The 15,915-nt window shown below is 42.5% G+C and overlaps 2 protein-coding genes across 4 annotated transcripts; one reads left to right on the top strand and one right to left on the bottom strand.

Moving 5' to 3' along the window:
* Positions 1-67: 67 nt before the first annotated feature.
* LOC143131178 (thiosulfate:glutathione sulfurtransferase) lies at positions 68-1,830 on the bottom strand. 3 transcript variants are annotated; one of them, XM_076290628.1, is made up of 4 exons: positions 1,575-1,830; positions 925-1,047; positions 562-742; positions 68-455 (listed from the first exon to the last, which is right to left on the bottom strand). In XM_076290628.1, exons 1-4 carry the CDS (start codon positions 1,726-1,728, stop codon positions 404-406), a joined length of 510 nt encoding a protein of 169 aa, XP_076146743.1. In that variant the 5' UTR covers positions 1,729-1,830; the 3' UTR covers positions 68-403. The 3 variants fall into 3 exon arrangements, with proteins under 3 accessions (XP_076146743.1, XP_076146745.1, XP_076146744.1); XM_076290630.1 differs by having other exon boundaries at positions 562-724; positions 1,731-1,829; XM_076290629.1 differs by having other exon boundaries at positions 562-724; positions 1,575-1,826.
* A 328-nt stretch (positions 1,831-2,158) lies between these two features.
* Positions 2,159-15,915, top strand: kpna1 (karyopherin alpha 1 (importin alpha 5)). Its single transcript, XM_076290624.1, has 14 exons — positions 2,159-2,221; positions 3,543-3,676; positions 3,793-3,906; positions 4,183-4,282; positions 5,201-5,295; positions 6,886-7,017; positions 9,021-9,109; positions 9,537-9,636; positions 10,317-10,480; positions 10,988-11,066; positions 11,850-11,975; positions 12,308-12,435; positions 14,933-15,108; positions 15,393-15,915. Exons 2-14 carry the CDS (start codon positions 3,551-3,553, stop codon positions 15,578-15,580), a joined length of 1,617 nt encoding a protein of 538 aa, XP_076146739.1. The 5' UTR covers positions 2,159-2,221; positions 3,543-3,550; the 3' UTR covers positions 15,581-15,915.

Genomic DNA, 15,915 nt, shown 5'->3' with positions numbered 1-15,915 from the left:
TAATTAATCAACAGCACATGAAAATAAAACAGAAATTGATTGTGACAGATATATATAGTGATTGAAATACATGGATCATCAAGATAAACTTTAATGACTAAATTAGCAGCACATTGTCTTTATCACATTGGCTTAAACAGTGTTATCCCAGTGCATATCAAAATGAAATCAAATTAGTCCACGAACGGAGTGAACAAAATTCCAATCTTAACCAGATACAGAGATATTGCTTTATTTTTTTAAACCAGCTACACTGAACTGAAAGTAAGTCTATGGGTGTAGTCAATAATTTCCCCACAGAAGTATATAATGACCTTCGGTTTGACATTCAGTTACAGTAACTGCAGGGCTTCCATTTTTCCTCTTTAATGGTTGGCAAAACAAGCCAAACCATCTCGACCTTTTACTTGTCTCGTTTGGCCCACTCACTGTATCCTCCTGCATAGTGCCGAGCCCTTGAAACAGAGAAAGGGGAAAGGTAAAATAAAAAGAAATGTGATTAGCCTTTATTGGGAAGGAAATGGTGTGTGCTGGATGTCATAGTTATGTGGGACAGGTTACCTCATGTAGCCAAGTCTCTTGGCGATCTCCAGTGCAGATGCACTTCTGCGACCCCTTTGGCAGTGGAAAACGATGTTGTCATCCTCCTTCCCAGGGGCTTTTGCTTCAAATAAAAGCTCAAAGTGTTGTGGAGATAGCTTCAGTGATTGCTCCAGGCTATCCACTGCAACAGGAAAAGACACTGTAAGAAAATAATAACACATTCTCTTTATCTCTCTCACTCACACACACACACACACACACACACACACACTCTCTCTCTCTCTCTCTCTCTCTGTCTCTCTCTGTCTCTCTCTCTCTCACACACACACACACACACACACACACACACACACTTCATGATGAATTTCAGCTGTCACTCACATGGAATGTTAATAGAGCCAGGGATGCGTCCGGCTTGGAATTCATCAGGATTGCGCACATCAAACAGCTGGATATCCTTGCTTGACAGCATGGATCGAATCTTCTCATAAGACACCACCGAATCTGGTATTGACAAATAAATAAAACAATAATAATCTGCACATAGGCCTATTCTCTAGTATAGAATTTACTGTACGTAATCTTGTGACCATTTGGTTGTTATTAGTTACTAGTCTACTGAGCACAAATAAATAGTGAGACATGATAGGCCTATGGTGTTCTAGCCTCTCTTTCTAAGGGGGTGTGGCCAGGTAAGTTGTCAGAAATGCTTTCAAACAGTGTAGCCTACATATGTCTATAGATTTCACAGAATAGCACAGACAACAAAAGCCAACAACGTGGTGGACAACAAACATTGTCTAATTGGTAGGTTAGTTAACAAAGGCCTACTTTGTCAGAACAGTAGCCTAAGCAGCCCTGACTTTTTCTGTGCATGTTTGGCAAGCTGTTTCATTTCGAACGGTGAAATGTATATGGATATAGTCGAATAAATTGTAATTGACATTAGCATAATAAGCATTCAATAGTGGGACGTAGCCTACACGAGTGTGGGGCACTACACTACAGAAGTAGTGGGACAACAACTTTACCCGGATCAGGTGAGGCATCGTCGTTGTTATTATAGTTGACAGCTGAAGTCCTTAGATTGCAACATTGAATTGTGATTGCCCTACTTCCGCTGCGGCATGCGGTCTCTCCAATAGCAGATAGGCATAAACGCCTTACAAAAAGATAAGATAACATACTCTGAAGTCGTTTAATCCTTTCCAAACGCTCACGATCAGGGTTCAAGGGTTGAATTTGGTGACTGGCGAAATCTCACGATAACATTTAGAAACGTAACCCATTGGTGCCCCTGCTGTCCACTACGATGTACTACATAGCCTACAGTTCCTAGTATTAAAAAAATACCCAAACAAAACATTATCTCATGATGTGTATTGGAAAAACACAGAACAAAGTCAGTCTGTACTGACAGATTAAAACTAAAATATAGATTTCTGAAAATAGTTGGCAACGAATAGTTGCACTAAAACATAAGCCAACGTAATACCTGAGAATTTAACGGGTAATACCCACCAGGACAGTCAACCAGTCAGCAAAATTAGTCACCAAGCATGCGCTTTGACGGCCACTGCTTTGGGTAAATTCACACATGCGCAGTAGTATTATACCGGCGGAGGCGAAGAAGCTGTGGCCCAAGCCAAGTGGGGGATAAAAGAGACAAATTTGACAGGTCAGTGATCATGAAAGACACTATGTTGAAATTGCCATCTCGGTTAGTATCAGATATATTTACCGATAATGACGAAAAGTAAGCTGTCGCGTCGTGTTATATCAAGAGAAAGATGACTGCTCGCTGACGAGATAGCAAGAATAGCACCAGGCTTATTTAGCCCGTGGCCAGCTAACGTTAACGGTATCAGATGTGGTTTACGGGTTTACCTAACTAGCAAGCTAGCCAGGCGCCGATGCGATTTCTAAGCAAATGCTTAAGAAAGCTTGAAATAAAATTCTCAGCTAGCTGCTAAGGCTAATAGCGACGCTAAAGACTGCGTAGAGCTACACGCAGCTGATTGATGCCAGGAAGAGATTGAATCTTTTTCTGGTGATTAACGTTAGTCTAATCCAGACATTGTCATTTGATAAATGGCATGATTGTTTGTTTAAGGAATTGAAAACTGGCAAATGTAAATCGTGAACAGTAAGGTTAACGCTAGTTCAAGCTGAGTGATGTTCCTGTCGCTAATGGCTAGTCGGTTAGCCGACTAGCATTGGCGTAACGTTGACCTACGACGGGTGAAGATAGCAAGGTAACGTTAAGTTAGAACTGATCCAGACTTTTTAATATTAAGAAGCTATATAATAGTCATAATAAAGGCTTGTGAATTTTGATCATTTATACTTGATGACAGCTAGCTGGAAGCGATGTTATTGTATCTGACCAGTTAAAGCCTAGAATTCTAGCCGGTTAGTTCAGAAGTGACGTTCACGCTAACGCAGTTAAGGGCGTACGCTGTCAAGATGTTAGGTTGCTGGCGTTTGTTGATCTCTTACATTCTCGTGTTTTTGCCTTAAGTTAAGGATGGCCTGTTGTTCGAAATAGATCCTTCATATGTTTTAACCTGCTGATGCTGGGTAGCGAGTTGTAACTCATACTTAAACTTGTAGTGACTTAATTGATTGGTTAGAAGAGGCGCCGAAAACAGTAGCCGCCTGGTTAGCTAACTGTCATATCTGCCTGGATCGGGTTACTCTGTCAGCAGCGGTGCAAAGAACGACCAATTGATGGTTAACGTTAACTTATTTTAATATTAAGCGATCATAACTTTCTTGTTCATACATTGTTCTGTGTTAATAGTTGATGGGCAAATACCTAATTCGGGTACTGAACTGGCCCTGTTGGTGATATGTTGGTTGGCTAGAAGGATGCATTTTCATGGTGATCGTTCCCCAATACAGTAAATTGCATGGTATTTGCACTTGACGTGTACTGTAACTGTAACCAAATGCACATTCTTCAGTGGTTGATGTTCATTTACTGTTTCATCCATTAGGTTACACCATGAGTCAGGGTAAAGACAATGCGCGACTCAAGAGTTACAAGAACAAGTCCCTCAACACAGATGAGATGCGGCGGAGGAGGGAAGAGGAAGGACTGCAGCTACGCAAACAGAAGAAAGATGAACAGGTAAGACCATGAGGGACATAATGCTACAGCACCTTTTAATTTGACATAAGCTTATTTGTTATTGCGAAGACCTATTATGTTGTAATAATGAAGACTATGCTTTTGTTGTCTTTCAGTTGTTCAAGAGAAGGAATGTGGCCACTGTTGAGGAGGATGGAGCACTGGAGGATGATGGGATGTCGGACAGTGGGTACCTGGAGTCCCAGGCCAACAACATTGACCAAATTACGGTGAGAGACCACTCTTAAAACAATCCTGTTAAACAGTTCAGCTAACAACATCGGTTCACTTAATTCCAACTCAGGTTTTTGTGTACACAATGCAGTGATATTCAAAAGCAAAGAGATCACTTTGCCATTGAGATTGCATGCCTGGCAAACACAGTTGAGCATTTACTTGTCAACCAATAAATGTGTGTCTGCCCCTAACAGTTAATTTGATTATTTTAATTCAGTGTTAATTAATCAGTGTTACTAAAGTGACATCTGTCTGTCTGTGCATCTCAGGTAGGATTCATTACAGAGGATATGAGACAGATGATTTTTTCAAGTTCACCTGAACAGCAGCTGATGGGCACACAACGATTCAGGAAGCTCCTCTCGAAAGGTAAAGCCTTGTTCACATATACGGTGATTCGCTCATTGCTCATCGCTTGGAAGTCTTAGAAGTTTTTTTTTTAACTGAAAATGTTAACGTTTCGCATCGCCAGTGGTTATTTTGCCTGTAATCGCTGAATTACATTAACACGATATGGTCTCTTGTGGCAAGTCACTTGTAGACTGAAAAGGGGTTAATTAAGAGTTTACAGCAGACACTGCAGCTGCAGTCCACAGCAGTAGTTGTAGTGCTGAATGTTGGAAGAGTAGCAGCAGCCTGTTTCAGCCAAAAAACCTCTATTGTTTTCGAAGGATATGGAAATGTAGCCTGGCCCTGTCCACCTAGATCTTCTTTCAGGGAAATCTAGTCTTGAACACCATAGTTCATAACTGTTTCCCTCAGACAAGAAAAATGTCAGGCCAATCAGCGACGAGAGGGGAAGACGAAACCGAAACTTATTGTGATAAACAAAAGTGGAAACACCTGCAAACGTCAAAAAATGCAGTTGGAAAAATGCAGACATTTATTTACAGCAAAGGTAGACCCACATACATTGTTTCCTGACTGTTGATGCTGTTTATTGTCAGTTTGTAAAGTTTAGGCGAAGTAGGAAGTAACGTTAGGAATCTCTGATCAATGTGATTGGTAAGGCTGGACCAATGATTTCAAATTCGTGCCCGTCGCGATGCACGTGACTATTCACTTTGTGAATGAGTTTGGATTTTTCCAGGCTAATAAAAATGAGCTTGAAGTCATACAGTGAAACATTTGATTTTTATGTTCTTGAAGCTTTTTATTTCCAAATAAAACCTCTATTGGTGTTCATAGCTGTGCCATTCTTTAAGTCCTTAACGTAAGGCATGTAGGGTGTGAGGCTTGGTCAGAGCAGAGCAGACTGTTCACATTTGTGATGTTTATCTCAATCAGAACCTAACCCTCCCATTGATGAGGTCATTGCCACTCCTGGTGTGGTTGACCGATTTGTGGAATTCCTCAAGAGGAAGGAGAACTGCACATTACAGGTACCCTCTTGCTCACACATACAGTCCACCAATACAGGGCTCCAGAGTGCGACCTAATTTTTCAAAAGTGCGACTAAAAAAAATCGGAGGTTGCATCGGTGCGATCAGATATTCGAGAGAGGAAAACGTGTCCGCAAGCATTGAAACTCTACCTTTGGTTCAATAACAGACACATATTTGGCCAATATCGTGGTTTAACAAATAAAAAAAACACAGATAGTGAAGGGCGGGACCTCCCCTCTGATTGGCAGAGAGAGAGAGAGAGAGGTCAGATAAACAGTGTGGATGTAGATGTGCATTACAGTGTGGTCACATAGGCCGAGATAAAATGTCCCCTCTCCCCACTGCCTTTCGGCGGCTGGCAGCAGCAAACCGATCAGACGAGCCCGAGATGATGATCAAGTTTATCGTTGCCTAGTGAAACTTCCCTTCACCAAGTTCAGTCCGAAATAATTATTCATCAGAAAAATAGTTTGAACGTAAACCCGACGTACAGGAATGCCACTTGCGCCAAATTTATAGGAGTCATTGCAGATGAAAAGACGTCTTAAAATTGCGAACAATGCATACAAGGCCTTCCCGAACGACAGAGATAAAGATATCGCCGAAAAGGAGTGCGTCATTGACCACAGTTACATGCAGGGAGTAACCCGGTTTTCAACAGCAATATTCGTTTTGCGCGTGAGTTGTGTAAACTCATTCTGATGGCATCAATCAATTCAATCCGGTATTTGGCGCAAACCGAATATCGCTGCTACATTTAAAGCCCGAATATTCCCTGCATGTATAACTGTGGTCATTGTGTACGGTGAATTGAATGGACACATTTAGATCGAGCATGGCAAGTCATTGCAATAGCCTATAATAATAGGCCTACCATTTTGTTACTGCATTAACCATAGTGATGTTCTTATTGAAAATTTAAAAATACTAAAATGAAAAAGTAAATTGCATTGTGGGGCTGTCAAATGATTATTGCAATCATCATTGCAAAATCACATAAAAATCCCCCAGGCTACTTGGAACATCTCTTTAAATTGTGCTCATACATTTCTATGGAAGATGCTAGCATGGCGAGCTGGTTTAGCCAAGGCCTAAAGATCATGAAGGATAGTATGTAAGACATTGAGCCATGAGATTTGAAGCCCTTAAAAGACATGCACTGTTAATTTACTCACTGTTATTTTTATTTAATTCATCTTGAGATGTTTTAAGTCTAATTTCAGCTCAGTGAAGCACTTAAAGCACCAACACTTCATTAAGTTACTTTTCTTGTAGAATTGTAAATCATAAGTCATAGGACAACCTATATAGGACAGTAATTAAGGGAAAAAAGTGAACCTGCTGCGGTGTTAAATGCGATGTGGTTGAAAATTTGGGTGCACCTAACTTTTGTGCTGGTGCACCTAAGAAAAAAAGTTAGGCGCACCAGTGCAAAAAGTTAGTCTGGAGCCCTGCAATATACTTTATAGTTGATAAACCTCTCTCGCTCCCTCTCTTACACACACACACACACAAACACATTGATCAACCAAGAAATCTGAATAACCTAACTTTGCACTGAATCTGTTGTTTTTATGGTCCCGTAAGTTTGAAGCTGCGTGGGTGCTGACCAACATCGCCTCGGGCACATCCCACCAGACAAGAGTGGTCATCCAGGCTGGCGCTGTGCCCACTTTCATTGAAATGCTGACTTCAGACTTCGAGGACGTCCAGGAGCAGGTAACTTTGCTACGACATTTTGGAGAGTGGGTGCGCACATCCAAAGAAATGTTTTCTGCAGGTGCCAGACAATAGTGTCAGACAGTGGAAGGAATGTGGTCTGCATACTGCAATTGCTCCAAAAATATAAACTTTATTACTTTAAAAACATAGCAACGTTTTGATCACCCTGGATTAGGGGCCTGGCCGATTATTAGGGCCGATATTTAGCATTTTTATAATAATCGGCATCGGTCATTTTTTCCACCGATAAGCCGATATTGAAATAGATAAAGAACGAAACGCGCTACTTTGTCTGTAAAGCGCCTCTCACTCCCTGCATTTGCTACTCTGTGGTCATGAGCATTGTCCCGCCCACTACACCGTCTGATTTGTTAGTTAGCATGAATGCAGCCAATCAGGATCGAAGACTGAACACACAGAAAGTTTAGGATTCTCACTGATGCAGACTGGGCTTCAGCTGTACGGAGCTACTTTTTGAAGGTAAGGGAGGTAGCCTACATTGCTGAAGTTGCAATGAATCACAATCATCTACACTGAAGTTACAAAAACACCACTTTGTAAGCTATTGTCTCTTTGATCCGTAAAGCACCCACTTCCTTCATTTAGCGAAATCCCGATTGATGCACGTTACTGATGCTGTTTACTAGTTAGCCTACAAACTTCGGTGCTGCGCGTCGGGAGTTCTCTGCCTCCGCCTCGTCCGTTAATTGTGAATAACGGGACACCTCGGCGGACATAGTACAGACAAGTCCTAAATTATGCGATAGCGAACGTCAAAAAGTCTAATTGCCCCTTTTTGAAACGAACTGTCAGAAAAGACTACATGCACCCAGGGCCAGCCATAATTTGATCCGACCTGAACTAAATCGTGTCCTGACCTGGCTATTAACGTGCCTTTTAGGCTCTCAAAAGTGTAGCTTATAGCATATGGACACAAATTGCATGCTTAAATAGCCTAAGAACTATTTTAAAACTGTTTTGTTAAACTATTCAACCGTAACACTTGCCATCAAGCATGCACCTCTCCCTCACACACGATGGCAAAGCATCCTCTTTGTGACAGGTCCCTTAACAAGCACATAGCCCATTGTGTAGGCCTACTCTATGAAAATAATTGCTATCACTCAGCTCTTGGATTAACATGATAGGCCTACACAGGATATACACTTGCAAGTGATGCAAGCTGATAGACAATTGTGTATCAAAAGAAGAAAGAAAAGTATAATTTCATAATTAAATGCTTTTGAATGAAATTTTCGCAGCATACCCCCTTTTTGACAACTTACATATCGGTTTTACATATCGGTTATCGGCCTCCTGTTTTGGTAATAATTGATATCGGTATCGGCCCTGAAAAAACCATATCGGTCAATCCCTACCCTGGATCTTCGTCACCCTGGATCTGCCTGACAAAGATCCAGGGTGATCAAAACGTTGTTATGTTTTCAAAGTAATAAAGTTTGTATTTTTTGAGCAATTGCAGTGTGCAGACCACACTTCTTCAACTTTGCTACGACACACACACACAGAGACACACACATATATAAGAAAATGTACATAGTGTACATTCACAGCAGCAACACACACACACATGCATACACACGTTTACAAAAACAATAACAAAACACACATACTGTACACTCTAAAATGTACTGTGTACACATTCATACACAAGATGCTCATGGAGTGATGTTGCTTCATGTGAATGCAAATATCTCAGCCATCCTTTCATGTGGAGTCGTTGCAGATTACACTGTAATGCAATTACTGAACCTGCAATGTAATTACGACATGTGACATTGTCTTTGGATTATGAAAACAACAGACTGCTTTGATCATTATAATCAAATAGGTGGGTGCTTGAGTCATCTTCATAGAGTAGCCTCACCTGGCAGGCCTCAGATCTTGTGCCTTTGACTCCTAAATTAATTCTCTCTCTCTCTCTCTCTCTCTCTCTCTCTCTCTCTCTCTCTCTCTCTCTCTCTCTCTCTCACACATAGGCAGTGTGGGCTTTGGGCAACATAGCAGGTGATAGCACAGAGTGCAGGGACTATGTGATAGACTGCAACATCCTTCCCTCCCTCGTACAGTAAGTAGCTGACCTGCAGGTTATTGTCATTACATGCCTTTTGGAGATTCCAGCTTTTGTGTTTCTGATGCTCAGCTGCAAGAGCAAAGAACAGTGACTTGGTGCTTAAAATACCAGGGATTCAATATCTGGGGAGCACACGTACGGTTTAAAGAAGCATTGAGCTGTAAAATACCTGTAAGACGCTTTGGATGAAATCACTTGCTAAATTAATACATTTAAATGAAAGTGTAACTGTGAAATGTCAATGCTGGGGCGAAGTGGGACAGCAGTTTGAGTTGTTGTCTGACTTGGGGATTATTTCCAGGTCTCTGTAGAGTGTCTTTACAAGTTGCTTTGGACAAAAAGTATCTGCTAAATACCTGACCATTATTGTTTACTTTATCTGTAAATGTGAAATTTAATGTGTGGCTGTGGTGGTCTGCAGGTTGTTGGCCAAGCAGAACCGGCTCACGATGATGAGGAACGCTGTATGGGCCTTGTCCAACCTGTGCAGAGGGAAAAACCCACCTCCAGATTTCTCTAAGGTAACTAGACTGCATTTTCGCAGGAAAAATGCAAAGTGTGCTTGCTGAGCAGTAGTAGAGGATCAACAGCAATAACTGGATCAGACATGGGATAAAAATAGTGCTCTGAATTGTGTTAAAAGTGTTACACCTTGAAGGCCATTATCCCGCTTATCACCCGGTTACCACTATAGGCAATAGTCATGCCTTTCTCGGTTCTAGCGGTTCCGTTTAAAAAGAAGTCAATTTGTTTGTTGTGCATCTTTCTTTGGCCCTAACAGCATTAGCATGGACAGTTAGCTTGTTCACAGTTCATTCCATTGTTGCAAAGCCTGCTTCCAGGCTCAACCGTCGTCCTAATATGGCTGTTATAGTTACCATTCATAAGCATTGATATGGAACGGTGATTAAACTTTTTTTTTACCAGATCTGCTTCATAGGTGACCCGTTATTCAGAATTAATAGCCACCCCACCAGCCAATCAGAAAAAAGTATGTCTTCTCTCTGGGTGATGATAAAATATAGACAATTATTAATGGCACAATTTCAATGGCTCTGGGCTCTAACAAGGCATAACGGATCCAGCACATATGTGCACTTGTAGTGATTTAATGGCCATAATCTACTGAAATGAATGTACTAATTGGTGTGTATTTATGTTAGTGCTTCACATTTGATGTGTGTACCTCTGTCCACTCCAGGTTTCTCCGTGTCTCAGTGTCCTCTCGTGGTTGCTCTTCGTGAACGACACGGACATCCTGGCTGATGCATGCTGGGCGCTCTCCTACCTGTCAGACGGCCCCAACGACAAGATCCAGGCGGTCATCGACTCAGGAGTCTGCCGCAGACTGGTGGAACTGCTGCTGTAAGCATCTATCAGAGGGATCGGTATCTAGACAATGGGGCGGGAAGGAACTGGGCCTCCACAGAGAACAGATGAGCAGGGGATAAGAGCAGGGAGGCTGGAAATGAGTGAACCGAGGAGCAAAACGACAAGGGAACAAAAAGAGCGAAATACAAAGAAATACTGTACTAATCCCGAGGGAAATTTGACCATTGACATGGCACCATACAAAACCGTTTGGAAGGGTGTGTTTCGTAACCTGTTTGTGTTGGATCGCCCATTCTATAATTGTTGTACATTTATTCTTTCCATTTGCAACTGTGGCTGCTTTTTAGATGATAGTTTCTTATGTTTTTTACTAATTGGGGTTATTTGGAGGGGGAAGTGGTGGTTGAAATCAGTTGGATTCATTATATGTGTGTGGCAAGAACGACCTAAACAGGATGTTTACTATTTTTTATGACATTCTTCGACTTTTCCTCCCAGCTGAGTTGAGATGCCCTCCTCTGTTTCTTCTCTGTGTTCCAGACACGCTGATTATAAGGTGGTATCTCCAGCACTGAGGGCAGTGGGCAACATCGTCACAGGAGATGACCTGCAGACACAGGTAACGGCCTCGTCCCCTACACAGCCTTCAGCTGGCCCTTGGATCATGGGCTGATTCACTGTGCACGGCACGCTGTGCACACTTTTTAGTCCACTGAAGCAAAAAGAAATGCAAACTCAGGCAAGGCACTAATGATGATGATTAGGCAAATTAGACTGCATTAAACTCAGAGCTGCCATAAGGTAATGTCCTAGATTTAACATAGTTACACTGATTCAGAATGTGGGGGTATGATACTTTTAGAAAGTTTTTTTTTTACAGTGTAATAATTGAATATGTACTTACCTTGAATACTAATGGATGAAGACTTTTTCAAGTCACAAGTAACAACTTTCATGAAATGTATTGAGATGCAGTAAAATACATACAGTGTTCTTAAGGAAGATGTTTATAATTGTCCATTGACTGCAGGATTGTCCTAGGGGTGGCCATCTGTGTGTGCTGTGTTTTGAATGACCTCATTCTGCTGTGTGCTAGTTATGTGCAATTCTAATGTACAAAGAGTTTTCGAGTGCAAGCTCCCAGCGAGTAAAGGATGCTCTGGCGGTATTTGTATCCAATTCTTGTGCAAAAGTGTCAAGTCTTACATTTCCATTGTTGTAAGACTTGACACTATCAACGTAATTGCTTTCATGCAATATGTTTAGATGCATTGAAATGCATAGTACATTGTAAGTGAAGATGTAGAGTTCTCATCGACTCCAGGATTGCACTAGGGACTGAGCAGCTGACTGGGTTGTGTTTTGAATGGCTTCATCGTTGTTGTGTGCGGGTTGTCTGCAGGTGATCCTGAACTGTTCAGCACTGCAGTCTCTCCTCCACCTACTCAGCAGCCCGAAGGAGTCCATCAAGAAGGAGGCGTGCTGGACCATCTCCAACATCACCGCAGGGAACCGTGCTCAGATACAGGTGTGTGTGCTTAGCTCGTTTTTTCTCTGCTGCCTGTGGGGGAGAACAGGGATGATCGCTATTTCTCTCTGCTACAGGAAAGAGAAGTGATGGTGGTCAATATTTATTAATGCTACAGGGGAGAAAAAGGATGATTCATATTTCTCAGTCCTCCCGGAAGACGGATTAAACAAAACAGTGCTGATATTCTGCCATGAATTTTGATGTATACTGTGCTATGGATAAGGGCTCATAAATACTGCACTCCAACTTGTGATGGAATATGTGTCAATGTGTCTTGAAAGCACATAACTGATGTGTGTTTGTGTGTTTGTGTGTGTGTGTGCCCTCAGTTGGTGATCCAGGCAGGGCTGGTGCCCCCACTCATCAGCATCCTACAGGCAGCAGAGTTCCGCACAAGGAAGGAGGCTGCCTGGGCCATTACCAACGCCACGTCTGGAGGCTCCTCTGAGCAGATCAGGTACAGGACTGGCCTCCCACTGCCTTAAAAATCTGATTTTCAGTTGAGCAAAAACTGTATAATATATACAATAACTGTATATATATTTACCCTGTCTATGAGCAAAACCAAGTAATCAAAGTTTGCCATTTGTCTGTGCTTGTCAGTTGAGTTAAATTTGAACAATATGGGTCAGTCATTCTTTCTCCACTGAGAGGCATGGCATTAGTTGCAAAGTTGTTGTAAAATTCAGGAGCCCAAAATGCAATACAGAGTTGATCTCAGATGTGGTGTTGCCCAAGGTTGCTACTAGGAGCTCCACAGAGTCCAAGCTCTGGTGATGTTGAAAGTGGCTCAGGGACAGAATACCTCTGGTGCTGTGTGTCTGGGCACAGGGATGAGCAGGCTCCTTAGATATGACCGCTATCTGAGGAACTCCGGTAAGATAGTGCTCCTTACACAGAACTACAGTATACAACAACAATGGGTTTTGCCTTCTCTGGCAAGGGTGTCCTTGTCCTTGGATGAACTCCATACCTCCAGTCAGATATGCCCTTGAGGCTCATAAATCCTGCTCCACTGACTGTATGGCTCATGTCCGACAACTCTGTTTGCTAACCGCTGCGAGTGTTGGCAGAGGAGGTGAAATCAACGAGAGGAAAGTCAGGCGACAGCACACGACAGCAGTGCAAAACGTAGGGGCCCGCTGTGTGGAAAGCTAAAGCAACCGCTAAAGTTGCCTTCACTCACCTGTGCCTCTCGCATGGAAGTCCAAGACAAAGTGGGCTGAGGTTGAGTGGACTCTACCTGCAGGACAGAGATTAGCCGTACGCGGTGTGGTGCTGCTGATTTGGACTGAACACTGCACACTCCGCTGCAGCTGCTATGCTCCCTGCAGCAGCTGATAAGGAGTTTGATGCCATGCTTTCACCTGCAGGAGTTGGAGCTTCTCTTCCCACTGTCTTACAGTGCCTTTCCTATGCCTTAGTAGAGTGTTCAGTGACATGGGATAATACAGTGAAAAGGCTTATTACATTACATTTCGCTGATGCTTTTTAAACCCAAAGCGACTCCCAACAAGGGAAACAATCAAGGTAGTGTGCGATAAGGACAAGTTAGTTAGTGCAGCAGTGAGTGCTACTTCCATACAGTTAAGTCAGGTGGTAAGTGCTAGAATTACTGGGATGGGCCCAGCTTAAAGAAGTCTGACAGTTGTTCAAACTTTCACAATGTCAGTTGATCTGAGGATGTGATAGTCATGTTTTGGTTGCTCTTGCCTTTTGTGCTTCCTCCTTCCAAAGTTAACATGTAGCCTAACCTTACTGACAAGACGGAGGCCTCTTGTTAAAGCAGCGTTGTGTGTGTGAAAGTGTTCGCTCTATCATGTAACGTGTAGCCTATATGCCATCCTTTGAAATGCAATTTTCCTTCTTGCCACCGATTCAGTGCTGAAATGTTTACCTCTGTAACTTGAATGGCTTATCATAACATGGCTTTTCATTTGGCCTCTAGATTTGTCAAATGTTCTTATTTAACTTAGTTTAATAGGCAAGCTAAAGCGGAACACAAATCAGAATCCAGAACCCACAATCTGCCTTACCAAAGCATCATTGCTTCTGAGTTGTGTTATGGGTGTGGTGTTCTAAGAGTTCTGTTGACATTCATTTCTATCTTGCATTAATAATCGTGTTGTTTATTCATTTCAATCAAATTCAACTTCATCTTTATGGCACCATAATCCAAGAACATGGCTAAAGGTGCTTTACAGAACCCAGTTTGAAATGATCTATGTTTATGCAGTGCCTATCCGGCCATGATTATGCCCCCAGAGGGTAGCACTGTAGCTGCCTGATTGCTCTAGCTGTTGGGTGCAGCAACTCGAGCTAGGTAGCACCGATTTCGTATTAAATTCTCCTTTAATACGAAATACGAAAAAGGTTGTAGTTGGAGTAAGCAATATTAAAATTAAGATTAAGAGGATTCTGATCTTAGTCGCATTATTGAGGTGCATTGTAGACATGTTTTACAGAGGGAATTTTTGATGCTAGTTACAGAAGGTTCCAACTCTGCTAGTTATTAATCAGACTATGCTGTGTTACATTTGGAATACAAATGGAATATTCCTTCAACAGCTCATGTAAACACCATAATCACAATATTGTCTTATTTAGAATAAGGTCAATAGTTGGATAAATGCTGTCCATGTAAACATAGTCATTGTCCGTGTCAGTGCAGTGAATTAAGGTCAATAGTTGGATAAATAAATTTTTGAATTTCCCCTAGGGATCAATAAAGTATCTATATCTATCTATCGATCGATCGATCATGTAAACATAGTCATTGTCCGTGTCAGTGCAGTGAATTAAGGTCAATAGTTGGATAAATAAATTTTTGAATTTCCCCTAGGGATCAATAAAGTATCTATATCTATCTATCTATCGATCGATCGATCATGTAAACATAGTCATTGTCCGTGTCAGTGCAGTGAATTGTAACTTCTTGTAACTTCCTGCCACAGGCACCTGGTGGAGATGGGCTGCATCAAGCCCCTGTGTGACCTACTGACCCTCATGGACTCCAAGATTGTGCAGGTGGCTCTGAACGGCCTGGAGAACATCCTGAGGCTGGGGGAGCTGGAGGCCAAGAGGGGGGGTGGCATCAACCCGTACTGCGCCCTCATCGAAGAGGCCTATGGTTTGTGTGCTTTCTGTTTCTCCCTATATATATATATATATATATATATATATATATATATATATACACACACACACACACACACACATGCATTCACTACAAACTTAAAAATTACTGCCCCCTACTAGATCTCAGGTCAGCAAAATGTGTGTATGTCTCTTTAACCAAAGTCCTGGTGCAAACAAACAGATAAGCTATCACCACCAGCTGTGTGGTATTACACTCCTACTTTCATAATAATTGTTTGTGAACTCTTCTTAACCCTCTCTCTCACGCTCTCGTAGGCCTGGATAAGCTGGAGTTCCTGCAGGGCCATGCGAACCAGGAAATCTACCAGAAGGCATTCGACCTGATCGAGCGCTACTTCAGCACAGAGGACGAGGACCCAGCGCTGGCCCCCGCTGTGGACCTGCAGCAGCAGCAGTTCCTCTTCCAGCAGTGTGAGGCGCCCATGGAAGGCTTCCAGCTCTAACCCCCAACCCCTACCATCCATCCCCCCACCAACCCCTCTCCCAAACCTTGTCGCCGTTGCAGCTCCACAGGAGAGATGACCCTTAGCTCCAATCCCCCTGGCCCCTAGTTCCCCCTTAGCCCTTCTCTCAGAGAGAATGATTGAATAATTATCATGATTATTAATGATTATACACAGAGTATGGTGTTCTAGGAGACGTCACTCTCGACTGCTCCTGCTGTCTGAAGTCTGCGAGTTCTGAAGTACTGACTGCGCTCTTGTTGTTCTATCATGCGCTGAGCTTTCTCCTCTGCGCTTTACCTACCCCCGACCACTATCAACCCCCCCCCCCCCCC

Source organism: Alosa pseudoharengus, unplaced genomic scaffold, assembly GCF_046254945.1.
Source record: "Alosa pseudoharengus isolate Yale_2024_CS ecotype anadromous, Long Island Sound unplaced genomic scaffold, YU_APseudo_1.1 YU_APseudo_1.1_scf_18, whole genome shotgun sequence".
NCBI classification, from domain to species: domain Eukaryota; kingdom Metazoa; phylum Chordata; class Actinopteri; order Clupeiformes; family Clupeidae; genus Alosa; species Alosa pseudoharengus.
Note: the sequence above shows the minus strand (reverse complement) of the source record. Positions and strands in the feature narration are given on the sequence as shown.